This window comes from Cervus elaphus, chromosome 28 (genome assembly GCF_910594005.1).
Source record: "Cervus elaphus chromosome 28, mCerEla1.1, whole genome shotgun sequence".
Classification (NCBI taxonomy): domain Eukaryota; kingdom Metazoa; phylum Chordata; class Mammalia; order Artiodactyla; family Cervidae; genus Cervus; species Cervus elaphus.
The window spans coordinates 28,172,530-28,200,372 of NC_057842.1; the positions used below are offsets into that span (position 1 = coordinate 28,172,530).

General features: G+C 40.3%; 1 protein-coding gene across 7 annotated transcripts in view; it reads right to left on the reverse strand.

Annotated features, from left to right (window-relative positions):
• Positions 1–14,538: 14,538 nt before the first annotated feature.
• The window catches only part of NCOA7 (nuclear receptor coactivator 7), a 156,587-nt gene continuing 143,282 nt past the window's right edge, over positions 14,539–27,843 (reverse strand). For 6 of the 7 annotated variants that reach the window (XM_043889875.1, XM_043889872.1, XM_043889876.1 and 3 more), the window contains 5 exons: positions 23,453–23,578; positions 21,792–21,944; positions 17,526–17,621; positions 17,038–17,111; positions 14,539–16,678 (listed from right to left, as the gene is read on the reverse strand). In XM_043889875.1, coding sequence (XP_043745810.1) covers positions 16,543–16,678; positions 17,038–17,111; positions 17,526–17,621; positions 21,792–21,944; positions 23,453–23,578 — 585 coding nt within the window. In that variant the 3' untranslated portion in view covers positions 14,539–16,542. Of the gene's footprint in view, positions 16,679–17,037; positions 17,112–17,525; positions 17,622–21,791; positions 21,945–23,452; positions 23,579–24,891; positions 27,767–27,843 lie in introns of those variants that run through there. The other variant, XM_043889878.1, reaches the window with a different exon arrangement.

Sequence of the window (27,843 nt, forward strand, 5' to 3'; positions counted from 1 at the left end):
CATGATTTTTGGAAAGTTTGGAAATGTTGCTAAGTGAGTGTTCTTGCTATTGTTCCCTGGCTACAAGGACTAGTAAGGCGCACACAGTCAATAGCAGAACATTTCTGGGGTGGAGAATTTTCCCTTAAATTAAACCCAGCATGGACAAGGGGGTTACTTCTCTGGTGAGGGTGGCCAAGCTAACCAGTAGGATGCAATCAACAGCACAAGAGCAAAAATGGCAAATAGGAGACCAACTCACCACACCGGTTTACTTATCTGTGGATCGTGCCTATGCTTGCAATAGGCATCTCAGGTTTTCCACTGGCTCACAGATGGATTGCTCTTCTCTAGTGACTCGTGGGGTTTTTGGAGGTAATAGTTTTAGTCTAGACAAATGTACCCAACCAACTTTCCCTTGCAGTCTGACAGCAGTCAGGATGGCTAAAATTACCTCACAAGGGGCCTTTCCATTTTGGTAATAGTTGGTCTTTGGGGGAACTTCTTTCCAGGTTTTAAGAAGAACCTGGTTCCCAGGGTTTATTTGTGAAGGAACTGCCCCTTCCCATGTGTTTTTAGTGGGGGCTGGCAGTGCCTTGTGGGCATAGTCATAGATTGCCTTGTGAACTTGTCCTAGATTAGTAATATACCAGACTGTCCAGCTCACTTCCTCATCTAGTACAATGTCAGTAGTAAGAAAAGACCTCCCACTGGTCATTTCTGAGCTAAGCCTCAGACCACTCCCGGGGGCTACATGGACCCCCAGGACTACAAGAGGAAGCAAGTGTCATGAGTCTCTTGGCAGAGCTTTGCTGAAGTATGGTTCATTTTCTCCACCTTCCCTGAAGACTGGAGGTCTTCAAGTATGGAGGCCAAGAATTACATAGCTTGTAATCAATCCCTAGGGCCCTTGTGAGCCCCTGTGTGATTTTGGCTATAAAAGGGGGCCTGCTATTGCCCTGAAGGGGAAGTTCAAACTAAGGAACTGTTTCTTTTAAAAAGGACTTAGACTTCAGTAGCCTTTTCAGGTAGAGTGGGGAAGGCTTCAACCCATCCTGTGAAAATATCAACAAATAGCTTCTTGTGTAAAAAGATGCAGCCTCACCATGGGGGCATTTGGGTGAAATCTAACTGGCAGCCAGTCTTCCCTGTGTGTGTCCCTTGATGTTGAACTGGCCTGAGTAGCAAAGGGTGGATTGGATGGATTTGCGGGTTACTACAGGCACACAAATCGTAGGCAAGGGTTACTTGTTTTACTGTCTTTTGAGCCCCTTCCCTGGAAGAGCCTTTTACATCAAGCCCCATAGTGCATCCCTGCCTCAGTGGGTGGCATCAGGCAACCTCTTAGCAAGTTTCCATTGTTGAACCTTAGGGATTAGAGCCTTCATACCAGCCTGTGCTTCCTTTCTTTTCCTTTCCCATTTCTCAGCATTTTCTTCTTCCTGTGGGGAATACTGGGGAAACCCAGGACATTGAGGAGGGCCAGTCACTAGGGTCGTAACTTGATCAGGTTCTTGTGGTCAAGCTGCCTGTTTTTGCAGTTTGATCACTTTGCTATTCCCCTGGCTCACAGAAGATCTATCCTTCAGTGGATTACTGCTACCTGGCTTGGGAACTGCTCTGTTTCTAGAAAGCCAGAATTAAAGCTTTGTGATTTTAAAGAGGACTTCTAGCAGTTAACATTCCCCTTTGCTAAGTATTGGGGCAAATATACAGTTAACAAAATAAGTCTCAATTTTTTAACAGAGCCTGGTCACAGGTCATGGAGCATCTGATCTTTATTTAAGCATAGATTGCAGCAATAAGCTTCAGAAAAAAACCTTAGAATGTCTTTTTAATAACTCAAACTACAGGAAAGGGCTGTCTGGGAGATGAGTTTTAGGCAGTAAATACAGATTACTTACATAAGTGTAATTGATCATACAGTTTCTTTTAAATTGGCTATGCTGGACTTTTCATAAGGAGGTCTCAGACTAAACTTTTAAAAGACCTCTCAGGACCCAGGAAAGCCATGCCAAGTGTTTATCACAAATTTTGCCTAATAGATATAAAGAAATTCCTCCCTTTCTGTGGTCTTCCCCAAACTACCTTGAAATTCTTGCATTTGTTTGGAGGTTGGCTTCCTTATTTACTGGATAAAGTTCCTGGGAAACTCTGAGTTTCCAGTTTCTGGAGGGATCAGGTAGAGAGAAAATATAAATGCTTCAATTCTACTTAGCGTTGTAATTTACCAAACTGCTGTAAATCATAATTAGCTTTAGGGGAAGGGTTTCCTTATATATGGTGAACACAGAATAATAAGCTAATAATATCTCAGACAAAACAAAAAAATTATAACCATATCCATCAGTTTACTCAGTCCTATGTAATTAACAGTTTTATAGAGCCATCAAGTTTACTCAATTCAGCAGAACAATATGAAAGTTATCAGAAGCCTGTATTTGTCAAAAACCCTTTCTATGAATCTTCCTGAAATGAAACATTTTTGATTTTTTAAAATTTACATTATTGAAGTATAGTTGATTTACAATGTTGTGTTAATTTCTACTGTACTGCACAGTGATTCAGTTACATATACGTATATATATATATACACACACACACACACACGCACATTCTTTTTCATATTCTTGCCCATTATACTTTTTCACAGAATATTGTATATAGTTTCCTGTGCTATATACAGTAGGGCCTTTTGTTTACCTTTTGTTCAACATACAATAGTTTATTCCTGTTAAACTATTAATTCTGTTAATCCTGAACTCCCAATCCTGAATGCCCTGGCTTGGCAACCACAGGTGTGTTCCCTATGTCTGTAAGTCTGTTTCTGTTTTGTGGATAATTTCTTTGTGATATATGGTATTTGTCTTTCTCTTTCTGAACTACTTCACTGAGTATGATAACTTTAGTTGCATCCATGTTGCTGCAAAAGAATTTCATTCTTTTCATGGCTGAGTAGTATTCCATTGTATATATGTACCATGTCTTCTTTATCCATTCGTTTATAGATGAACATTTAGGTTATTTCCATGCCTTGGCTATTGTGAATAGTGCTGGTGTGAACATAGGTGGAGTGGCAGCTGTCCTGCTTATATCCCTAGTGATACCTATAATTGCTTTTCTCACTTACCTGGTATTTTCAAAAAGCTGCGTCCCGTTTCCAAACCCTGGACTTGATACAGGTCCCTGCCATGGAAGTGGGAGGAGCAGAACAAGGTATTTGAAAATTTTCTAGAGTATGTGTCCTAGTGTGGGAACAGGCAAAAATATAGGCACTGTGTGTGTACAGGCAGAGCTGATACCAGCTGGTATTCTGGATAGCTGCCCTGGGAAACAGCAATTTGAGTTGTGTGACAGTAAATGAACTTTAAATTTTATTTGCAAAATGGAGTGCTGTTTTCTAATTTCGAAAGGGCACCATATGGGGCAGTAGCAGCCCTGCTTCAGAGTAGGCTCTGGAGTTAGACAGCTGTGCAGCTTACCATCTGTGAAGACATGGGCTCAGTTTCTCTCTCTCTCTCTCTCTCTGAGATATATATATATATATATATATATATATATATATATATATATCTGAAATACTTTGCTGTATACCCGAAACTAATACATTGTAAAATTAGCTAGAATTTAATAAAAAAAAACTGGTATCAAAAATAATATACAACATGGAGTAAGTCACATTACTGTTATCAGCAGCAAACATTTATTAAGAGCCAACTTTGAACATCATATCACAATAAAACAAGCCTTCATTTGTCCATGCTTTCTCCATCACTGACTGATCCCTTTCTCGGCTCTCCTTTGCAACCAAACTCCCCCTCAAGAGTTGGCCATGCTCTTCCCAATCCCTCCCCGCCGCCCCGCTCACCCTGTCCCCCATCAGGCTTTCATGGCCATCATTCCATCCAAACTATTCTGCCGAGAGGACCAGTGACCTCCATGTCACCAAATCTAATGGTTCAGTGCTCATCTTTTCAGCAAAAGTTATTACCTTCCTCTTAATGAACTTCTCTTGTTTCCAGGACACCACACTTGCTCAGCATTCCTCCTTCTTGGTTGGTGTTCCTTCTCAAGTCTCTTTGGCTGCTTCCTCTTCTTCCAGACCTCTCTCATCACTGATGGGCTTTGGTCCTAGGTTTTCTTCTCTCTCTGCCTCCCGCCTTCTCTCTCTCATTCCCTCCCCCTCACACATAAAAAGCTGTACATATTTAACATGTGCAACTGGATGATACTCTTCCCTCTAGCTGTACTCACTCCCTTGGTGATCTCCTGCAGCCTAATGTCATCACATTAGTCAGTGACAGAGCTGAGACCCAAACCCAAGCAGTCTAACGGGAACGTGTGCTCTTAAACCATAGTCCTTTGACATAGACATGTGTTCAGTAGGTTACAAGATGATACACCTAGTATGAGTCCATGTTTATCAGATATACATATGAATTTATAAGAAAGCTGCCTGAAAGAATATATACCAAATATATTTGCACTGTGATCTCTGGATGGATAAATTATGACTCGATGGTTTATCTATATATTTTATATCTTCAGGAATGAAAATATAGTATTTTTGTCATAAGGAAAACATTTTGACAGATTTAAAATTCAGGATTCCAGATAAACTTCGTCATCCTCTGTTTCATAATCTCATTTCATACATTTTTTTTGAGTTGTTCAACCATGATGGCAAAAATCAGAAGGCATTTTTAGGGCAGATTTTTTGGTGTTTCTGGCAGAGACAGAGGCGCTGCTACAGCCCTGTGTCTGACACAGCACAGTGCTGAGTCCATTTACAGTGAGGATACAGACAGTGTGTTGGTGAGTCTGTCTTAATCTCATAAAATACCATCTCAGCAGCCACCCCTTTTCCACATCCTAAATAGAAATTTCCTGAATATAAATACAAAAACCTTCTCTGGCTTACATTGAGGAAACAGGAATAACTTTTTACTGCTTCACCAGTGTCTCAAGAATTGTAGATTATTCTGGAGATAAAATTTAAGCATGGGCACATTTCCCTCTCCCTAAGAAAACCAGTGTAAAAGCAAGTGTATGGGTAGGTGCAAAGTCACGTCCAACTCTTTTGAGACCCCCATGGACTGTAGCCCGTCAGGCTCCTCTGTCCATGGGATTTTCCAGGCAAGAATATTGGAGCGGGTTGCCATTTCCTTCTCCAGGGGATCTTCCTGACCCAGGGATTGAACCCATATCTCCTGCATTGGCAAGCGGATTCTTTACCACTGAGCCTCCTGGTATGCCCATAAAAGGAAATACTTAAAGCTAAAGTGGCCATTGCTTGGTACTAAGTATTGCATGATGCTGGCCTCCAACTGTTGGAGTGAGTGAAATGTCTAACAGGCAAAAGAAGGGGAGGAAGGAGTGCTTGTGTGTGGGAAAGGAGAGAAGTTTCCAGTTTCTGATTACTAAACTGCCTTATTTAGAGCTCTCTTTGAGCAAATATTGGCATGTGGCCCAGGATCCTAACTTGTGACTGTTTGAGCTCTGCTGAAGGACTTTAAGGGAAGTCCTGATCTGCTGTTCTGAAGTAGAAACTTGGTAAATTGTTTGTAATGGATATGATGACAAAAGAAAAAAAAAAAAAAACCATCTCTTTATAGCAACTTTCCCATTCCTTCTATTTCCCTGATATTTTGTTTACTTGTCTACAGAATATAATGCAGACACTTCTGCTTTTTGCTATAATCCTTTCCTGAAAGCCATGTCATCAAAGCATTGACAGTAACTTCTACTTTTATCAGAAACAACATTATAAGTTAGACTTTGCATTTCTGATAGAGAATGCAGAATAAACAAAGTTTGATGTGACTAACACCACAATAGCACTCCCTTACCTTTGTCTGGCATTTTGCAGTTTTCTAAGGCACTTCCATGCCTGCAACGCAGGAGACTTGGGTTCAATCCCTGGGTTGGGAAGATCCCCTGGGGAAGGGAATGGCTACCCACTTCAGTATTCTTGCCTGGAGAATTTCATGGACAGAGGAGTGTTGTGGGCTACAGTCCACTGGGGTCTCAAAGAATTAGACACGGCTGAGCAACTAACACTTTCACTTTTTCACTTGTTTCACATATGTAAATTAATTTGATTCTCTTGACAAATCAGAGAAGAAGATATTACTTCTATTGTGGAAATGGAGAAAATGGGACAGAGGAAGATGAATCAGCCTATTCAGGATCACTTAGGTGGTAGATAATAGAGGGGTCCATCTTTCAGACCTTTTAGTAGAACCAGAAACTTTCTTTCTTCCTCAAATCAACAGAAAACAACTACCATGTAAATTGGCACACTCCCATCATCTTGAAGTTAACGTCAATTTTCTTGTCAAATCACCTGTATTTTTTCATAATCTCAAGGCCAATTAATCTCATCTTTACCGTTCATTCCTTTTCTTATTAATTTTTTTTGTCTTTACTCATACCCAAACTGTCTCATGCTTCCTTTCCCCTTTTTTTCCCCCTCTGGCTTCTTTGAATCTTTTTCCACTCTAATAGCCACAATTTCTAAGCACCCTAATCTATATCCACAACTTCCTCACAGAACCATACTTTCACCTTCTCGCCTTGACTGAAACCTGGCATTCCCCTAAGGACATCACTCCCCTTGAGCCCTGACAAACAAAAACTGCCTTTTCTGCCTCCCTTCCAACATTCCGAGAGAGATCTGGAAGCCATGTCGGCATTCTCTAGCTTCTCACTGCCAGTCCAGGTGATCCCATCCCTACCTGTATGCACCTCCCCACCCTCTGCGCCCTTTTGAGGATCATGTTGTAGCACGAAGCGCAGCCACGTCGTGCATCAGCTTCTTGGACACTCCCTCAGATAAACAGAGTGTTCAGCCCCTAGCCCACAAATGCTGCCAACCCCCTGTTATCTCAGACAACCCGGCACCCGTGATTCATAGCTTCTCCGTCACACAAAGGGACTGCGTTTGCCTCCATCCCTCTTTAACACAGCTCATTCCTGTGGCAAAATCCCAACCTGACATCTTCAGATGCCCTGAAAAACCTAAACTTTAATGACTCTCCACAACCGTGAAAGCACCCGTCCTAGCAACTTTCACTCTCTCCTGACTTCTTAGTGATTTCTGTTCTTGATCTCCCTTCAACGCTTTCTGTTGGATTCCCATCTTCACTGCTCTCCCTTCCCAGCATAAACCCTCAAAGCCCATCATTTCCCAGAATTGCTTCTGGGCACCCACCATGCCCTCCCTCTTATTTTTGCTGTACTGCCGACTAACTTGCTATTGCCTGTGGTTATCTCAGTGGTTAAAGGCACGAGCTGGGGAGTCAGACTTCCTCAATTTCTACCATTTAGTAGTGATTCCATCTGAGACAAATCATTAATTTTTCAGGGCTTTCATTTCCTCAGTTGGGAAATAATAATAGAGTACTTATGACCATCACTAGTTATAATGAAGATTAACTGAGATAATATACGTGAAGTGCTTACAACAGTATTATGCCTCACACATAAGTGCTCAAAAATCTCTACTGTTATTACAAATAAACTGCTTGATGCTGCTTCTTAAAAGAATCACATAATCAAATTAATAAGTGCCAATATATGCCCACATCTGCAAAGCAAAACACAAATCAACAAACATCCCCCTTTTTCACCCCTCTTCCTAGATATTGCCCACTGAAAGGAGACACTTGAGAAAATACCTTTGTAGGGCCTGAGGACTTCTGAGGTGTGCGTTTGTGCTTAGTCATGCAGTCATGTCTGACTCTTTGCGACCCCATGGACCATAGCCCACCAGGCTCCTCTGTCCATGGGATTTCCCAGGTAAGAATACTGGTGTGGGTTGCCATTTACCTCCTCCAGGGCATATTCCTGACCCAGGGATCGAACCCATGTCTCCTGCATTGGCAGGCAAATTCTTTACCACCTGGGAAGCCCAAGGACCTCTGATATCATCCTGTTAACTATTTGTCCTCCTAATCAAAGGTAGATGGGATTAACAGACTGACTAATTTCTTTTATTCTTAAGGCAATAACAGCAAGGATTTCAGGTGACTACTTCCCAGAAGACAGACTAGAAGAAACAGGCATTGACATGAATAGACATCTCACAAAGGAGAAAACATACATGGCTAAGGAATGTGTTAAAAGATGCATATGCTCATTAATAGTCAGGAAAATGCAAGTTGGAACTACGATGAAATAACATTGCATGTTCCTGAAATTGGCAAAAACTAAGAAATTTAACAATGTCAGGTGTTGGACAGGATATTCTAATAGGCATATAAATGGCACAGTCACTTTGTGAAACGTTGAGAGATTATCTTGTAAAGCCAAATACTTACTCCATAGACTAGCCATTCCATCCCCATGAACCTCTTTCTTGTGGGCGTCAGGACAATTTTCAGAACCAGACAAAACTGCCAGCAACTCTATCCACTGATAGAATGGATTAAATAGTGATACAGTGGTACATTCACAGCAAAGAATATTAAACACATACAGAAATGAAATAGAGAAGCAATAACAACATGAGAGAATCTTAGAAACAATGATGAAAGGAAAAGAAAAAAGCACATGTCTAACAAGTAAATAGTATAATGACATTTTACATATATCAGTCCACTTAATTCTTCCAACATTGCTCTCATTTGACAAGTGAGGAACTGGAGGCACAGAGAGTTTAAATAACTTGCTGGCAAGGGGAAGGTTCCAGGATCTAGCTAACATTTACTTCATGCTTACCATACCATGTACTTTCCTAGGTTATTATTTTATGAGAAATGCTCCACATAAAATGTCCTTGATTTTTTTTTACCTGACTAATCTTTCTTCCAAAATCAACACCTTGAGTTAGGAGTGAATTACTCAGTTTATCATATGCCTTTGCACTCTTCCCCTACCCCTATCACCAAACTGCAAACTCACTGGATAGTTGGATCTTTACTTAAATGGTCTTCTGAACTGTTTTCTAGATTTCTCACTTGGAAACAGTGTGACTCACTGTTAACACCCTAAAACCCTGAAGCCTTGAACTTCCCTTTAATCTACACTTTTCCGAAGGCCAGTAACTAAGAGGTCTGAAAACTAAGGAATTTTATTCCCAGGAAGCATTCACACACCACCCTAGACTTTACATGACACTCCTGAGACCCAAAGGACGCAACTTGAGCAGCTAGAGGAAGGTCATTTCTTCTTGCTTCACAATCTTAAGAATGATGCTTGTAAACCTGTGACTAAGCACTATATCGCAGGAAGGGGAGGAGAGCCAGGAATCCAAAACCTGTATTTTAATCTCAAGTTCTACTACTTAGCTGTACAACATTGGGCAAGTTCAAATTCTCTGCTGTTCATTTACTTTAGTTACGCACTTAGTTCAGTCAGCCTTGACAGGCATTTATCGAATGCCTCCTAGGTGCCATGCATCCTGCCAAGCATGACACCCTGACAAGCGCTGGGAATACAGGGATGCATAAGACCTTTAGCTACAGACGGCTGCCCAACCATTAAGGAGCTTTCTTTCCAGAGTGAGAAACTATGTTATCTTGGAGCCTGGGACGGTTAAGCAGAGTGTGGGTAACCTTGTGGTGGAGATGTAAAGACTGGACAATGGTCAGCATACTCTTGTAGTTAAGAGCTTAGCTCTGGGGTCAGCTATAACTAAATGTATCCTGGCTTTAACTGATGAACTCTGTGATTTCTGGCAAGTTACCTAACCTCTTGAAGAATCAGTTTACTCATCTCTAAAACAGATAATACTGTATATACTGTATTATACTGAATAGCTGTTTAAACAATGACAGATCCATGCAATGAATAATGAGGTTAAGTCTACATATATTGATTAAAAAATGCTATTCATAGTATATTGTTAAATTAAAAAGACAAAGAACTGTGCGCATAGTATGGTTCTGTTTAAAAAAAGAAGATATAAACAAAGATATATGCATAGACATGCTCCAGAAGGAAACACAAGGAATTTCTGTGGTGGTTACTTCTAGGGATATAGGAAGGAAATGTTTGCCTCTTACTGAATTCCCTCTGTACTGTTTGAAAACTTTACCACGAATATGTTTTACTTTTTTTTTTTTTTACTTGTTATTTCTTGTCTTTTTGATAATAGCCTTTCTAACAAGTGTGAAGCTGTGTTTTTTTTTTTTTTATATTAGTTGGAGGCTAATTACTTTACAATATTGTAGTGGTTTTTGTCATATATTGACATGAATCAGCCATAGATTTACACGAATTTCCCTTCCCAATCTCCCCTCCCACCTCCCTCTCTACCCGATCCCTCTGGGTGTTCCCAGCGCACCAGGCCCGAGCACTTGTCTCATGCATCCAACCTGGGCTGGTGATCTGTTTCACCCTAGATAATATACATGTTTCGATGCTGTTCTCTCCAAACATCCCACCCTCGCCTTCTCCCACAGAGTCCAAAAGTCTGTTCTGTACATCTGTGTCTCTTTTTCTGTTTTGCATATAGGGTTATCATTACCATCTTTCTAAATTCCATATGTATGTGTTAGTATATTGTAATGGTCTTTATCTTTCTGGCTTACTTCACTCTGTAGAATGGGCTCCAGTTTCACCCATATCATTAGAACTGATTCAAATGAATTCTTTTTAATGGCTGAGTAATATTCCATGGTGTATATGTACCACAGCTTCCTTATCCATTCGTCTGCTGATGGGCATCTAGGTTGCTTCCATGTCCTGGCTATTATAAACAGTGCTGCGATGAACATTGGGGTGCACGTGTCTCTTTCAGATCTGGTTTCCTCGGTGTGTATGCCCAGGAGTGGGATTGCTGGGTCATATGGCAGTTCTATTTCCAGTTTTTTAAGAAATCTCCACACTGTTCTCCATAGTGGCTGTACTAGTTTGCATTCCCACCAACAGTGTAAGAGGGTTCCCTTTTTTCCACACCCTCTTCAGCATTTATTGCTTGTAGACTTTTGGATAGCAGCCATCCTGACTGGCGTGTAATGGTACCTCTTTGTGGTTTTGATTTGCATTTCTCTGATAATGAGTGATGTTGAGCATCTTTTCATGTGTTTGTTAGCCATCTGTATGTCTTCTTTGGAGAAATGTCTGTTTAGTTCTTTGGCCCATTTTTTGATTGGGTCATTTATTTTTCTGGAATTGAGCTTCAGGAGTTGCTTGTATACTTTTGAGATTAATCCTTTGTCTGTTGCTTCGTTTGCTATTATTTTCTCCCAATCTGAGGGCTGTCTTTTCACCTTGCTTATAGTTTCCTTTGTTGTGCAAAAGCTTTTAAGTTTCATTAGGTCCCATTTGAATATGTTTTACTTTTATAATTAAAGAAAGAAACAAAACCTCAGCTTAAAAATTCGAAATAGCAAATGGGAACCATTGCAATATGTCTGAAAGTAGTTTTCATTACTAAATAAGTTCCTGCCTTAAAGATGAACTTTCCTGTGCAACTCTCACATTAGTTGAATCCTCCACCCGAGGGAAGTATTTCTTCATTTACTTATCTAACCCTTAGCTGTGCTTGCTTTATGTCAGACACTATTTTAAGTGCTCTCATCATGATACAATCATGAGGTGGTTGTTATTATCCCCATAGTGGGGATCAGGAAGATGAGGCACATAGAGGTTAAATTACTTAACCAGGGTAATGTTGCTAGTAAGCTCTAGAACTAAGATTCAAACCCAGACTGTCTGGCTCTAGAGAAGCCATGCTTTAATCCCTGCTTTTGTTGCCTTTGGAAGTCTAGAAGCTTTGAGTTCTCGCCAGGTAATCTGGTCGTATGATCTGCTGAAAGGAATTTATGCCATGCATACCCCCCAGCTCTCCCCACATTTCTGGGGTCCAACCTACCCACATTTCTGACCCTTTGTAGGATCTAAGAGGCAAACAAATGCTATAGGAGAACAAGACTAAGCCCTGCTGGGCATGGAGTAATAACAGGACCTTTTAGCAGCTCTCAAGGTCAACACAATACCTTAACACAGCGTATCTTTGTAGAAATATTCTTACTGTTAATTGGCATCTTCAAAGATGAAAGGGTTGGTCTCAGTCAGCTGTTAGGTAAAATGTGGCTGATCCATTACCCGGTAGAGACTGTTGAACCAAGAAGGACTGCTGTGGAGATTAAAGGCTGAACTGATCGGCTGAATTCCAATGTTTTCAACATATGTCAGGGTAAAGAGGATTTTTTTTAGCTGGAGAGACATGAAAACGCATGCCTTATCATCCAAGTTTGTTGAATGTGAATGTTCCCTGTAGGTGTTTCTTGGTTACCATTTTCTTCAGTATAACCTCAGAGTTGTATTAAGCTCTATCAACGCTACTTTTTGTAACCCTAAAAGTGGATTGGTTGATGAAATGATGGGTTCTTGTTGATGGGTAAATAGGACACCAAGATTATCTAACCATCTCTTTTCTTATGCTTTTTGATTGCCCTTCATTCTAGTAGGTTGATGCTGAAAGCGGTCTCCACAGGCAGCAGGTTCTCTGGGTGTGCATGCAGCCACTGGCCATCCCAACTGGGAAGCTCAATGAGGAAGACCAGTCATTGAGCAGAACTGTTTGAGGCATTTTGGGTGGTTCATTGTTCCTTGAGGATTCTGAAACTGGATGCACAACTCTGTGTAAGAAATAAATGCTTTTTCCCTCCTGTGGTTCATTGTGCATTGTGGATATGTGCCTGTGAGGGATATGTCATCCTATAGGACTGCCATGCGCACCAGAATGTCCCAGATAGGAGCAAAACATATACTGATGGCCAAGGAGGAAATTTATTTAAAACAAGGTCCGGGCACTGGGAAAGCTTTGTGTTTTTTTTTTTCCTTAAAGATGAGCATCATTTATCCTATAGAGATCTAGGTTTTCAGTGTGAAAAGACTCTCAAGGAAGTGAACCTTCTGGTTATTTTATTAGCGGACCACCTAAATAATGAGACACACTATTACTTTAGGTGGTACCTAGTTTTGTGAAGATCCATAATGGTAGGGACAAATCAAAGTACTTAGAACTAAAGGTTCCCTTCTGGTGATGGAGTGACAGGCTGAGTTCATTGCTGCTAACATATGATTTGGTTTTGCCAAATCCTGATCCCGAGCTGTGCTGTTCAACATGGCAGTCACTGACCATATGTTTAGTTTTACGTTACTTTTTTTGTTTTTTTTTTTTTTTATTTTTTTTATTTTTATTTTTTTTTATTGTTTTTTTTCTTCTTTTTTATTTTCTTTGTTTTTTTTTTGACCATATGTTTAAATACTTAAATACTTTAAGATTAATCAAATGAAATTAACAAAAATTAAATTAAAAAAATTCAACTCCTCAGTCATCCACGTCACATTTTAAGTGTTCAACAGTAGTATGGTAGCTAGTGGCTATCATAAAGGACAATGCAAATTCAGGGAACAGTTATATTAGAGTAGAATGTTCTGTTGAACTTCACTGATCTAGAAAATAAATAGGTCTCAAAGGTAGTCTATCAAAAAACACCATTTAGATGCTTGATTGGCCACACCAGGGAGATTCTATCTAGTTTTTTTTTTTTTCCTATCTAGTTTTTATTTTGAACCTCTAGATATCTGAAGGATTGCTAGAAGGGTGGAGGCAGTATGATTTTAGATTTGGGTGTGGACTGTAAAGCCCAATTTTTTCAGCAAAGATAACCTTCTGTTGGCAGATCACTTTGGACACGGGTCATAGGCAAGTAGGTAAGAAGATGCTGAAAGGTTAGGGCTTACCCTGAATGAGGAGTGTGTGACTGGGCAGGAGGAAGTGTGCAAAGGTACTTTTGATACTTGCACAAGCGCGAGGGTGGCTATTTAGTTTCTGGAACTTCCTTTGGTTTTTGACCTCCTTACCTTTCTTTATCTGATTATATCGCTAAAAATAGGTTAGGCATCTTAAGAAGGTGAATCTCCGCTTTCTTTTCTGGTTTAAAAGATTCTTAATGCCTTCCTCAAAGGCATTAAGGAAAATATTTCTTTTATTAGTCCTGCTTCATATGCCTTTAAAACTTTAAAAGGATTTAAGGAAAGGGAAATCAAATGAAGGCTGATAATACCTCTCACAAGAGTTCAGGATTTCCCTGGCGGCTTGTCACATGAGGGTGTATCTAAGCCACTTTCAACAGTGGTGAGACATTTGGCTGCCCCCTCCCATCTACGCCTTTTGATGTAGCCTCATGAACTGAGGAACTGGGAAGGAAAGAACAGTGTCTGAGGTCTTCATCTGCAGGGGCTAGGAGACAGGATGTTAAAGAAAACTGATCAGAGGGTAAGGTGTCTCTCATGGAAGTTAGGAAGTAGGTCAAGAGAGAGATGTTAAAAACTAAGTCACTATTCAAAGAACAACTAGAATTAAGAACAGAGAAACTAGCAACAGAGCCAGGAGTTGTCTCTAGTAACTCTAACAGGAGCAGTTTCCTGAACTGAGTAGAGTGTGGGTACGGGGAACAAAGAGGGAATTTCCAAGGCAGCAATAAAAACATGAGCATTGGACCTTACTTATTTAGTCTTGGTTATTTCATCATCCTCTCATGCAAGTCAAAGCTCCAGCATGCAATAAATACTTGCTAAATGAATCCTCCGGAAAGAAAATCACATTGAATGCATGAATTCCTTTATTGAAAATATTGGGCTAGCACTGCATTACATACACTCAATATCCATAAATGAAGGGCCACACATGTCTGATTGGACAATACTGTTTTAAATAGAGAACACAGCATCTGAATGTGCTCTCACAAGTATAATATCATGGACTAAAGTAGATAAGAGTGAACTATATGCAAAATGACCATTTTGTTAATAGCATATGGTTGCAAATGGCATAAATGGTAAACGTGATCATACTGAGACATTCCTGGAATCTTACACAGGCACATTATGTAACAAGCAGATTAATAAGGTTCAACTGCCAGTAAGTTGTTAATGAAGAGTTCGCAATAGAACTTGGGTGAAAGTACACCCAGGCTACAGATTTAAGATTTTATAGCATTCAAAGAAACTTGTATGGAATGTGAGTGTAGTAAAATAATTGTTGATCTGACAGGAGGCCACATGGCAATTTGTCTGTTCTCTTTTATAAATAGCCTAAAGTAAGAGAATAAGCTAAAGGAAGTATTCTGCCAGCTTAAAGCCAACATTCTAAGCACTGTTTACATTTTTAAAATGCAGGTCTATAAACTACTACTTTCTATTAATTTTTCCTTTCAAAGATCACTGGAAATGTAATTTATGACAGACAACTTTCTCAGCTTTGGCTATTACTTGACTTTTTTTTCCATTAGCAGTCTTTGGCTTTGTAAAAGTTTGACAATAATATTTGTTAACATTTTAACAAGGTTTTATTATTAACTTTCATAAAAGAGTGTTTAATGATGTGAAAGTGAGTTGATATTTAAAAACTGCTCTTTACTTTTTATTCCAATTGTGGTATAAATGCATTTCTTTGCACTGAATTTTTTTCAATTGAAAGTGTAGAAACCAAGACAATTGGGATCACTGACATTTTTCATTTGATATAAAATATACAGAAATTAAAACATTCAATCTCATTTAAAACAGAGGCCTGTCAATGTAAAAACTTGGGGAAGATTATGCAAAAAAATCCAATAAAAATACAATTTTTGTTACTAACACATGAGATTTTATAAGAAGCAAAACATTTCTTTTCAAAAGCAGGGTTCTAAATCCAGGATCATAAAGGTATACATTACTGTAAATATTAACTTATGACTGTGAGAAATGGCTTATTCTTCTTTACACAATTATGTTCAGAGTAAATAACTAAAAATGTACCTTTTCAATGGCAAAATTGGAAGATGGCCTACAACAGGCAAATCAATAAACATTGATAATGAGTTTTTAAAAATTCAGAATTGTCTGTGGGTATATATATGTGTGTGTATATATATATGGACATTAAGCAGCACATACATATACAGATCACCCTAAACAATCAGGGCAAAAAAAATTTAATATAAAACTATATAAATCAAATGGATTTGTTGCCAAAACAGCACAAAACGTATACATTTCTTTACTTCAAGATTTGACACATTAAAAGAAAAAAATTGCCAACACATTTCAAACAATATACTAGAAATAATAAATAAAACAGTTTTAAAAAATCATATATTCCCTTTAAGTGCTGTGCACTTTCAATTTTTCTAAATGAGACTAAACTTTTCAATGGCAAACAATAGTATGCTGTACATTTTGGTAATGAAAATTATGTTGATAAATATACAAGGAATGTATATACTTCTACAGTATTTTCTTTTTCACAGTTACCAAAAATAAAAATTGCATTCAACTCACATCTATAAATATTCTGACTCCTCACTCTATGGGTTTGAAGGAAGTGAGAGGATAAAGTCTTTCAACGATCTGAACTTCAAATTCTTTCTTCATCGTCTGCCTTCCACATGTACCTTTCAGAATCTCTCTGCAATGTAAGTGCGCTCTGAGATGATGGCAGAAAGAAAGCACTATGATGGGATGAGGCAGTCTGGGCTGGGGCTTCGTCTTCCAGCTAGCTTTAGCAGGGCTGACCGAACCCAGCCTTTTTAAATGTTCTATTTTAAGGCAGTCTAAATTTCACTCGAATGTCCATACCTCAAGGTCTTGAACTATGAAGTCTTCCTTTTTGGAAAGAATATCATTATTAAAAGTGCTGCAGGAGTTGCTTCGTCCATGGTATAAATCGGCATCTAACCATAAGCCAAATCGTCCCCTACAAAGGTTAAAAAAGCAAAATGGTGAAAACATCTCAATTTTATGTACACGCTTTCTGTCCTCCCTTGCCCCAACTTCTTTCTTTTATGCTATAGTCAAAACCCTAAACTGCTTATAAAACATTTCCTTTATTTCATTTAAATGACCTGTCTTTCAGGTGGTCCCTCATCTGGACACATAAATAAGTCATTTTATCTTCTATTCTTAGTGTCATGTGTTAGACCACACTGTCCTAAATAATCGACTAACTAAGCATGGACCAACTACAATCAGCTGATACCAAAGTTTCAGTTCCCTGGATTAAAACAGACCCACTCTGGTCAAGTAGTAAATTAATAACAACAACAAAAACCTTACCCTCCACCACCAAGTTCCAAAGAACTTATGTCTCCATTGATAAAGTATGAGTTTTCTCCACTCCACTTAAAGACCTTAGGTAGAAACACAAGACAAAGAGAGATCAGACATTTCAATCTGGAGAATTAGCAAAGAGGGAGGGGACCACCCATAGGCTGAGGAAGCTCCTGACTTCTAGACCTTTCCCACACCAGGATGAGCTCTCTGAAGGGGTGATGAGGCAGGAAAGGTCTCTCGCACACATGTTGACTCTGACCTGCAATTCCACCCTGGATCTCAGAAGTTACATGCGAAAGTTCCCAAGGCCCAGGAAGGGAACCAAGCGGTTTCTATGCTGCGATCATGAAGTGCTGGGCAGGCTAGGGTGAGGCCAAGTGAGGTTATGGGATGGGACGTCTACCGCTCCAACCACAGCCCCCCACATCCAGCCCCACCGACCCTCCTGACACCATGATACGAGGACGTCAGTATTCCTTCCATCTAGGTACCTTGAAATGAGGGCTAAATGTGTAGAGAAAAGTTTCGCCTGTGCCATAATAGTGATCACTGAATTTGAAAGGATGAGTCGCATATGCTCCAAAGATCTGTCAAAAGAAAACAGAAATGTTAGTAGCTTTCAAACACAAATCTCCCAAAGAAAGCCCTTCTGAAATATTTTAGCATAATCCTATTCTGAGGTCTCATTATATCTCTTTCAACAAGATTATTATGAAGAGCATTACTAAGTCAGAGTTTCTAAGTAAAAAAGACCACCAACCAACAAATAAAATGTCCCTGGTTCTTATCAGTACCCAAGGGGCTCAGAGAACTTATCGGTCAAAGGTCAACAACTGTTTCAATTTAAAAAGACTTCCAAAAGTCCACTGTAGAGACAAATGTCTTCCAGTGAATACAGGTCACAGACTGGAACATTAAACAACTACAACATACATCTTGCACACAGAAATGAGTGGTTGGGAGAATGAGGGCCTGTCTCTGATGTGTTTTATAAGTAGAGTCACAGTCAGATATTTCCCCAGAGAAAATAAATTTTCCTCTCCCTTGATTCGTAGAAATGAGTTTTCAATATGCTTAATAGAACTGTATCCTTAACGTGACTGATCCAATATATCTTAGTTCAAAATGACTTTTAAGAAAAAAGTAACAATTCCGTAATACTGTGGGCTTTCAAGGTGGTTTAGATGTATCTGAATCAGTGATTTTGTCTATTTTTTCTTGTTGGGGTTGGAAGGAGCAGTGTTCTCAGAATGACCATCCCACTGCTTCAGCCTCCTATCCTCCTCAGGTCCCGACCAGTACTTGCAGGGGTGAAGACTGGTAAAAACAAGTATACATATTCTGGAATTGTCCCTAGGTGATTCTGATATATCTTCTCCAAATCCCACTTGAGAAACAATGCTTCAAATGGAGTCTATCTGGAAAATGTCTTACAATTTTTCAAAATAATTTAAATCTTATTATTATCATCATGGACTCTCTGCTTCAGTTCCTAGCTCTTTAAAATACTAAAAATTAAGCAGAGTAGAAGTCTAGAAACTCTTTCTAACCCATGTTCCTCATACCAAAATCTCTCCCTAGAGCTGCTAAGAGCAAAGAAAAAACAGTAACAAATTTTCTTAGCAATCATAGAAATTTTTTTAAGCACTGGAGATAGGATGATACTAAGAAATGACAGTTAATTTTTTGGATATGCAGCATTATGGTTATGTAAGAAAACATTCATTTTATTTTTTATATTTATTTAGAAAGAAGTTATATAATATGTACACAATTGTATTGTTGGGTCTATAGCATCTAAAAATTTAATATATTTGACAATAATAGAACAAAGGAATCCAGGGAGGGGAAGGAAGATAGCCAGAAGCGGAAAAAGGAAGGTTAATATGACAAAACCTATAAATGCATAATTGCTCTCCTTCTCCTCTCAGCTTTCTTAGTAGATAAAAATCACACAACTATATAAATGACAGTTTATTGTTGACTTTCTAATATATATCAGTGTTATACCACAAAATTACTATAAAAAGTGGAAAGATGTAATAGAACAATATAGGAGTAACATTTCTATACCTCACTGGAACTAAGTTAGTATAAATCAGACTCTGTTACTTGATGATTGCTCTATTATTTTCCATAGTGCCTTGTGGTATAAATTACTCCATGGTAATTCTCATTCAATTATATTTAGGCCCCTCTGCCATGGTAGTTTCCTCGGCCAGTCTATGTAATTTATCCTGACTCCAGGAAGGCTCTCCTCAGCTGTCTCTTGCCCTGGTTTTCTCTGGAAGGTCTATAGCTTCGTCTGCGGCCTTCATTCAGCTACTAGCCTCCTCTTAATTGTTTGCCACCAAATTTGTATTGTTTTCTAGACCTCCCTTTAGCTTCAACTTCCCCCACGTTCTTCTAAATAATGTCAGGTCCTTACGGGAGAGCTTCTGAGCTGTATGTTTTATGGTCTGCCCATTCACCTGGAGCTGGGAGCTAGGGATTCGGCTTGTTTTATGAGCAGAGTGCTGGATAGGGGCAGTAGCGACTGGTCTTGGCTCCCCTCTCCTGACGTGTAACTTCTGTTCTGTGCTGAAGCAAGGGCAGTAGACACCCCAGCATTCTCAGCCTGCAGTGCTAAAAGTAGACCAACCGTCCTCTGAGAAGGGCCGGAAAGGGGAAGAGCGCCCCCTACTTCCAGGCTGCCCTTGCCTGCAATTCAGCCTCTGAAGCAGAATGGTGGGTAGGGCATAAGAAATGCTTAGGACCTGCCTGGGGGCTGGGCTTGATGGGTCCTCACGTTCTTGTCCACGCGTGCCCAGAACGAAGCCTGTGTCTGAACAGGGACTGGTCGGGGGGCAGGGGGGCCGGGAACAAGCTATACTTCAAGTGCCACAGAATCTCACTGTTATTACCAAGATTCATTAAATATTCTTTAAATGAATTTTCACTTGCCGTATGCCCTTAGGACAATATCCAGAGACTTTAAGTATTATTGTTCTTATATTTCCCATCAGTAATGGCTGTTTCACTAGGGATTGGTTCTGTAGAACTCCTCATGCCTGCCAGTCTGCATGTGTAATGCTTTTATATTAGAATTGTATATGGTTCTTTTCCAGATAAATGTACAGATGTTGTGCTATCATGTTCCCAAACACAGTGGAGCTGCATCCTTGCCTTGGGGGTAGATGGGATGGGGAAAGCAGAGTTAGTGTTCAGCTGCCTTCAAATAACACAAATGCCTTTCAGTAAGATAACACCTCAGAGACAAGTAGTGTAATCTTCAGGAATAGGCAGGCCTCATTTACATACCTCTGATAGGAAGCTGAGTAAAACCATGCATCATCAAAACCTGCTCTGTGAGGCCAACAGATTTCCCAAGTTTGCTATCTATTAGTAACTTAATAGCAGAACTAATCTATACATACAGTGCAGGTTTGTGTGTGGTCTAACACCATCTAGCCCTATCTCATCTAAAACGTAGCACCTAACTTTGCAAACATTTCACTAAATCTCCAAGTAAATTCCATTTTAAATCTTTGTTGTTATTATTTAAATTTTTTTACTTTGCAGCTCTCTACTATTCAGCTTGGACTATGATTAAATAAAGTGTTCTCAATCTGTAAATAACAGTAGTAACAGTGATAATAGCTAAACCATTCCCCACAACTCTTAACCTATAATTATACTGTAACCTACTCACAGGAAAGATCACAGTCGAGACAGACAGTGCCTTTAGTACCGCTCTCTCTCATTTTTCCCAAATTATGACAGCAAAAATCTATTTCCCCTAAATTGATCCTAATTATATGGCATCTCAACAAGCTCCTCAATGTATAATAGTGTCCCACACCTAACAGACACTCGTGCGTTTTCTCAATGGATGCATAAATAAATGGTTGTCAAGTAAACCCTGCTTCCAAATACCAGAAATAGAAAATAATGATAACTACATCTTAAAAAAGCAAAGAAATTTCTTCTTGCTATAACACAGACCAAATTGAAATGGTCTTGAAAGATGAAAAAGCAGACTTGAAAGATTTCTTCCTTTTGTAATGCAGAAGTCACCCTGGATGGTATAGAAAAGAAACCTGGACAGATTCCACTCAAACTCCCAGCTGACTGAGCCAAGAATTATTAGTAAAGGGTAGATGGGAGTAATATCTATTAATAGATTTCATCAGGGCCTCCAAGACCAAGAGAGATGAAACAGAGATGAAAGTGAGAGAGATGAGAGTGTAATAAGCAATGGCCCAGAGCATCTTCTCCTGTTTCGTAACAACTGGGCCCATAAGGTACAACACATCATGTGCCTAACCAGCTCTCCATCTCAGGAGCTACGCAGACAAGGTTGGTGGGCACTACTTCAGCTACCTGAAAAGAATTCTGGGATGGCACTGAAGCCTCTGTCTGCAACTATCTCCAAATCTCGACTTGAATTCTTCCAACTTCTCCAGTTTCAGCTTGCAGGATATCCCTGTAGCTTCCTACTCTATGATGAGAACAGGAAAAAAATGCGACTGTACCAGGAGACATGCTCCATTTTCTTTTTCAGAGATGCATTCTGAAGTAAGTAGGGGTAAAACAACATAATAATTGGGGATTTACTTCAATTCTTCAGGAAAGAAAAGAACCGAGTGTCTGTGGCAAAATCCTGCTAACTGTGCGGCCTGGCTGATGGGAGTTCATTGTATCAGTCCCTCTCCTGTCGCGTAGGTTTGAGAAACTTCAATGAAAAAATGTTTCTGTATAAGAGGAACAAGCCTCACCTGATTATCCATGTCTTTGATGACCAACAGGACAGGACTGTCTAGGGCTGCTGACTTCCGGTAGAGAGTTTTCAAGCTGGTTCCATGCTCTAGCGTGCTGTACGCCAGTCTCCATGGATACCCCTGCGCCCTTGCGGGAAGGCGTCGGGCCAGCTGTGAATTCAAGGATGGAGATGTAAATATACCGGCTGCCTGAAAATCATCACGCATGACCTTGTAGCACCAAACAGATGCCTGTGGCTCAAACTCAAAAGTCACATGACTTTCCACATTGTTCCCCTTTACTCTAGCAAATACTTGCCACTATAAACTGAGAAGGCAAAACCATTGCTTGACATTGTTTACCTTGGCAGGGATGCTCCCCAGAGCATATATTCCCTCTCGGGGATGATGCTGAAGGGTTACTGCGCCACTATACTTTTGAAGATAGACCACCGAGCTTGATTAAGAGGTATGAATTAGACTCACGTTGTCTTGTGCACACTTCGACCTGACTTTCACTGAGTATTTTACCAGCTGATCTTTCTAAACATGCCAAGGCTCAGAGCTGTTACTGACAACTGAAGTGTCTCACCAAACTGAGCACAAGAAAGCATGGGTATTTTGTGCCAGTAATCAGATGTAGTTTGTCCTCCTTGCACTTGTATTTTTCACTAATTTTAATATTTAACTTGATTTTGGCTGTTATAGGGCTTCCCAGGTGGTACTAGTGGTAAAGAACCGGCTTGGCAATGCAGGAGACGTAAGAGATGCAGGTTTGATTCCTGGGTCGGGAAAATCCCCTGGAGGAGGGCATGGCAACCCACTCCAGTATTCTTGCCTAGAGAATCCCATGGACAGAGAAGCCTGGAGGGTTACAGTGCATAGGGTCACACAGAGTCAGACACGACTGAAGTGATTTAGCACAGTAGCTGTCATAAAAATCAATAATGCATATCTTTTAAAAAATACAAACAATGGAGGCTGTAAAATGTTGAAGTCCTCAGAATGCTTGGCATAGTTCTAGAATCAGCATGAACTCTGTCTCTGTAACTGCTTGGTCAAGTCACTTAGCTTTACAGGCCATCACAGATGCTTTTATAAATTGAGGGACTTGAACTTGGTGATTCTCTAAGGTCTCTGAATTTCAGTTTCTAAGCTGATTGATGGGGGAAGTACAAGAGGTCCCTTCCTAAAGTTCAAACTCAAGCACATAGTATTTCAAGAAAACGGAATTAAGAGATGCCCAGGAAATAGAAAGTAAACAAAACAAAATAAAACTAAGAGAAAGAAAAGTTATTCCTAGTAGTGATAGATGGTTTTCACAAAGCAAGTTAAGTGTACTATGTGACGTTTACTGAGCCTGATCAATTAAAACCATGGGAACTCTGAGATAAACGATCATTTTAAAATATGTTAGGACTATAATAGGACACTTTAAACATTATTCTGAAGACAAGAAATGGCTTTTTGCTCAGGCCTCGGGAAATGGATGTAGGTGTCTGGCCAAGTCCTCCTTCTCCCAAGAGGGTGGCAGGGACACTGTCTTTCTGAACCAGGGGGCCTTGGTCAGGCTGCTGGGGTTTTCCTTTAAAACCAGACTCACTCTCCACCCCAAGTGAAAAGAGCAAATGGTCTTAAGGTTTGGAAGGCCCCTACCCTCATCCCCAGGGAGAACCCACCTGCTCAATGTGCATGTTCTCCAGAAGCGAGCTGTGGGGCTGCAGGATCGGCAGGGCGGCCTCGTCCTCGTCTTCGTAGTAGCTGCACGTGCTCTTCCGGCGTTTTGCCTCCTCGACTGTGATGATCTGAAACAGAGAAGCCGGGTAAACCAAGAAAAAGGATATTCCGGCTTTTCCTTCACCTGCTATTAACAAAAAGGACCTCAGTTACATGACTGCCTGTAACCAGTAGGGTTTTAGCAGCAGGACATAAATTGAGCCAAGACCCTTGGGGAGAACGGCTAATTACCATCTGGATTTCAGAGAAAATGCAGAATTTAACACAGTGTGGCTGCAACACTTAGTATGTACAAATTAAGTCACAAGTTTTCCAGTTTTGGTGCTCTCGGTAATCAGGTAAGAATTATGTATGATTTCACAAGCAATTCATACCCTTGAAATGCCCAAAATGATTCTCCATTAGCTTGCATTTAAATTTGAATTATTAAGGGGGTAATTAGAGATCATAGTATGAGTAAGTCTTCTATAAATAGGGAAATTGGGAAGATTAAGGATAGCTTTTTAATCAAGACTCCTAATGTTTCCTCTCAAGGCCAAGCACATAGCAACCAACCCGACAGAAACAGCGAATGATAATATCTACGGAAAATAACAAAACAAAGAGGCATCAAGCTTTAGTCTAAATTATAATTATGTTATGATTCCTTATGGGCAGTTCAGAAGCCATCAAAGGAGTATTTCCTTTAAAGCTGAGAACAGAAGCTTGATGTCGGTACACACAGCATTCATTTCACTGTTAAATACACTTATCAAGTACCAGGTTCGAATCTTCTCGCTTTTTGCCTCTCTGAAAATCTGGATAAGTCACCAAATTATTTTGAAATTGAAGGGTATAGAGAGAAGGTAACTAACACACTAAAATACCTGAGTACAAACAGGAATGATTTTTGCATTATAGAGAAAAAGCATTTACGTTACCTCAGTGAAAAGTTGCCAGATAGTGACTACTCAGTTTTCAGAATGCTGTCACCTGAGCCTGATTTATAGGTAAGAAAATTGGCCCTTAAATTTTACCATTTTCTAAGGGGCATTTATGTAAAGAACACACTGTCAAAGAATCACAAATTCAGCATTTTAAATGTGTTAAGTAAAGCACATGTTTCGGGGGACCTCTGCATTTAACACAAGTACAAAATGGGGCTGCAGAACGAAAAAGTAAAGTGTGGAATTTTGACTCCAAAGGGAATGGGCAAACCACACCAGTGTCTCTCTCCAAAATGAATAAAAGAATAAAATCTTTTAATAAAATCTTTGAATAAAATCTCTCTGGCTGAGAGAGCAGCCTGATCCTTTCTAATTAGAAAGCATTTCAAAACGTCTGAGTGGCAGAGCGCAGAGGGTCTGCAGGCACCTGATTAGCTGCCAGGACCCCAACATACCTTCACGAAAGGCTCTTGGTCCGGTCTGGCACAATAGAAAATCTGAGTGTCCGGAGGCAGTCCTCGGATTCGCATGGTGAAGGGGTGGGAGCTGCCTGCTCGCTCTCTGAAGAGGAACAGGTCTTCGCCTGGCTGCCTTACAGCACTGTTACAGCCTCGCGGAGCTACAACTGCTTATGCAGGATCTAGTTTCCTGCATGATTGAGTTTCTGTTTCCCTCAGGAGAGCGTTCAATATTTCTACAGGAACATACCCAAATTAGGATTTCGAGCAAACACACACTTCCTGTTAGGCATAGCTGTGAGGCTGTAAAACGACACTTTCACCTTTGAAACAGTGGTGGTTTCCTAACAGCACAACAAAACCTCATTGTTGCGCGTTTTTTTCTTTTTCCCCCTTCTTCATCTTGAACTTTTCTTCCCAACTGTCCTCAGGCTGCCTGAGCTAGCTTTTTTCTAGCCCTGCCTTCTCAGATTTTTTTTTCCCTGCATCTTCTCAGAAGGGAAATCTCCATTTTAAAACTTTGAGTGTGCTCGCTAACATCAGTTTGAATCTCAAAGGAAAGATGAAAAGGAGGCTTTACCAGAGAGAGGTTCATTATATTTAGAACAATGGCATTTCACTTCAAGACCCTGTTATGTTTGCTGGGTATGAGAGACGTCAAAGAAAGGAAGAACATCTGGTTTATATGAGGCTGAGAAAAATGTTACTTTCGATTCGGTTTTCCAAAAGTGTTGGCAAAGTGATATTTACCTTTTAACCTTTCAAAATATTAATCTTAATGACAAATAAGCATGATGAGTCTTCCTCTACTGCCCAGATCAGATTTCTAGGGGTTGGAAAGAAATGCAGATCACCGCTGGATCAATTTTCAAGGATCTTTCTGTGAGTTTTCCAGGTCAAAAATGGCCTTTTGGTCTCCGGTACCCCTGGGGGATTGAGCGCCACTACACAGATCATCCCAGGGTTCATGAGGCTGTGGAGGATATCTGGTGGCCAGTCTCAGGCTGGCCAGAACTTATTCTCAGTGCAAGAATCTGGACACAATCTAGAGCAGAATCACTTGGACTCTGTGCCAGTGAGCTGGCATGATCTTCTGTGCCTGACGCTTCGTGACAGCTAACATTTGCTGAGGCCTTCTATATGACCCCAAGTGCCAGCTGCTTTGCAAGGCGTGACACAAGCAATTACAATATATCACTTGTCAGCTTTTCAAATTAGGAGAAGTCTTAAGAAAGGAATAATAGTTAATAAGGCTTTCTGTTAGCAGAAGCACAGTGAGAAGGGTATTCCTCACGTTTCTGGCAAATTGTCATTATATACAAAATTAGGAGCCTTAAAAAAGTAATACCCTTGTGCTAAGTAATTTCACTTTCAGGAAATTTTAGGAAAAGAGTCAGAGTTATACATCATCTCATCCTTGTGAAAACCTTGAATGAACACGATTTCTACAAGTGGCAGAATTATTAAATTTTGATTGAGGTTTAAAATACGTAACCATTAAAACGAGGCTTCAAAATCTTTAAATATGATACAATTCTCACAAGATGTCAGGTAAGAAAAGCCAGATACCAAACTATACATAAAAATGATCTCATTTTGCAAAAATAAAAAAGACTCACTCTCTCTACCCTTACCCCCTAGAAAAATACTCTATGATAGAAAGAGTTTAAAAAATGTACAAAAGCGTTGTGTGGTTAGATATTATTTTTAAAATATTCTGCATTGTACTTTTCTATAGTTTTCAAATTTGATATAATAAGCAGGTATTACTTTTATAAAATCCGGAAATAAAGCTTATTTAAAGAGCTTCATATGGAGGGTGGACTGGTGGTTGGGTTGGCCGGAGGTGCCCCTGTAAGGGTGCAGACAGCTGCTTAGGGCAGTGGGCCCCACCCCACATAACATCAGAATCAACAAATTCTAACTAGAGATGACTGAGGATAAAAGAGAAGAAGCTGGGATGACATTTAGGTTTCTGACTTGGGGAACCACTAATTAAGATGGGAAGGAGTAAGGACAAGTTTGGGGGAAAGATGACGGGACTTTATGGACAGGCTGAGGATCAGACACCTGTTAGGGCAGTGAAGAAGGTTCCTCTTCCCCACCCACAGAGGAGAAGCAATGGGATGCCAGGGGCCCGGCTTTAAGGTAATGCTAGTAAGCCGAGTCTGCTCCCGCACGCGGGAAGGAGCCTGGCCAGCACTCTTCTTCTCACTGTACTTTTGGACTTTCTTGTCCATGTGGCAAGAAACTGGGATAACAGTCCAGTCACCTCTGTCTCCAGGTATCTTTTCTTTCCATGTGCCCCAAGTGTTAACAAGAGCACTAGGATCTTGGAAGAGGCCACCTCCCCATTTCTTCCTCCTCCTCCATCCCTTCTTCTTTTCTTCCTCTTCCGCCACAGGTCTAGAGACACACCTTCTAGAGGGATGTGCTCTTTCATCCTCCTCAGTGGCTCAGTCCGAGCAACTCACTCAAGCCCACTCGACTCTAGACCCAGAAGCACACCTTTCTCTCTCTGCATGCCTCCTTAGTGCCTTTTCTTCTGTGTTGGTGGGCATGGCCGCTTCTCCCACTGGAGTTGTCAGGAGCTGAGATTCCAGGTTTGGATTAGTGGAAAGAGACAGAATAGGCCTAAACGAGGGCTGCTTCAATTCAAGCTATCCAGACCTAGTCAGGAAAGGTTTGAATTCCCAAAGCAATTGAAACCCTCTCTCCAGGCCTCCATAAATGGGGCAAGAGACCATAGCCTTTGCAAGAAAATACACCTTTCCTAGCTCTGCTGCCTCTCCACACATATCTCATGGGGGCCTCTTGGGCACAGATGGTTAGATGAGGAGGACAGGAATTGATATTCCTTGATACCTTAGCCAGAATGCCCGTGCCACACCATCTCTGCCTTGTGGAGACCCAGGGGTGCCGGTGGGGCATCTATGTGCTCTAGAGCAG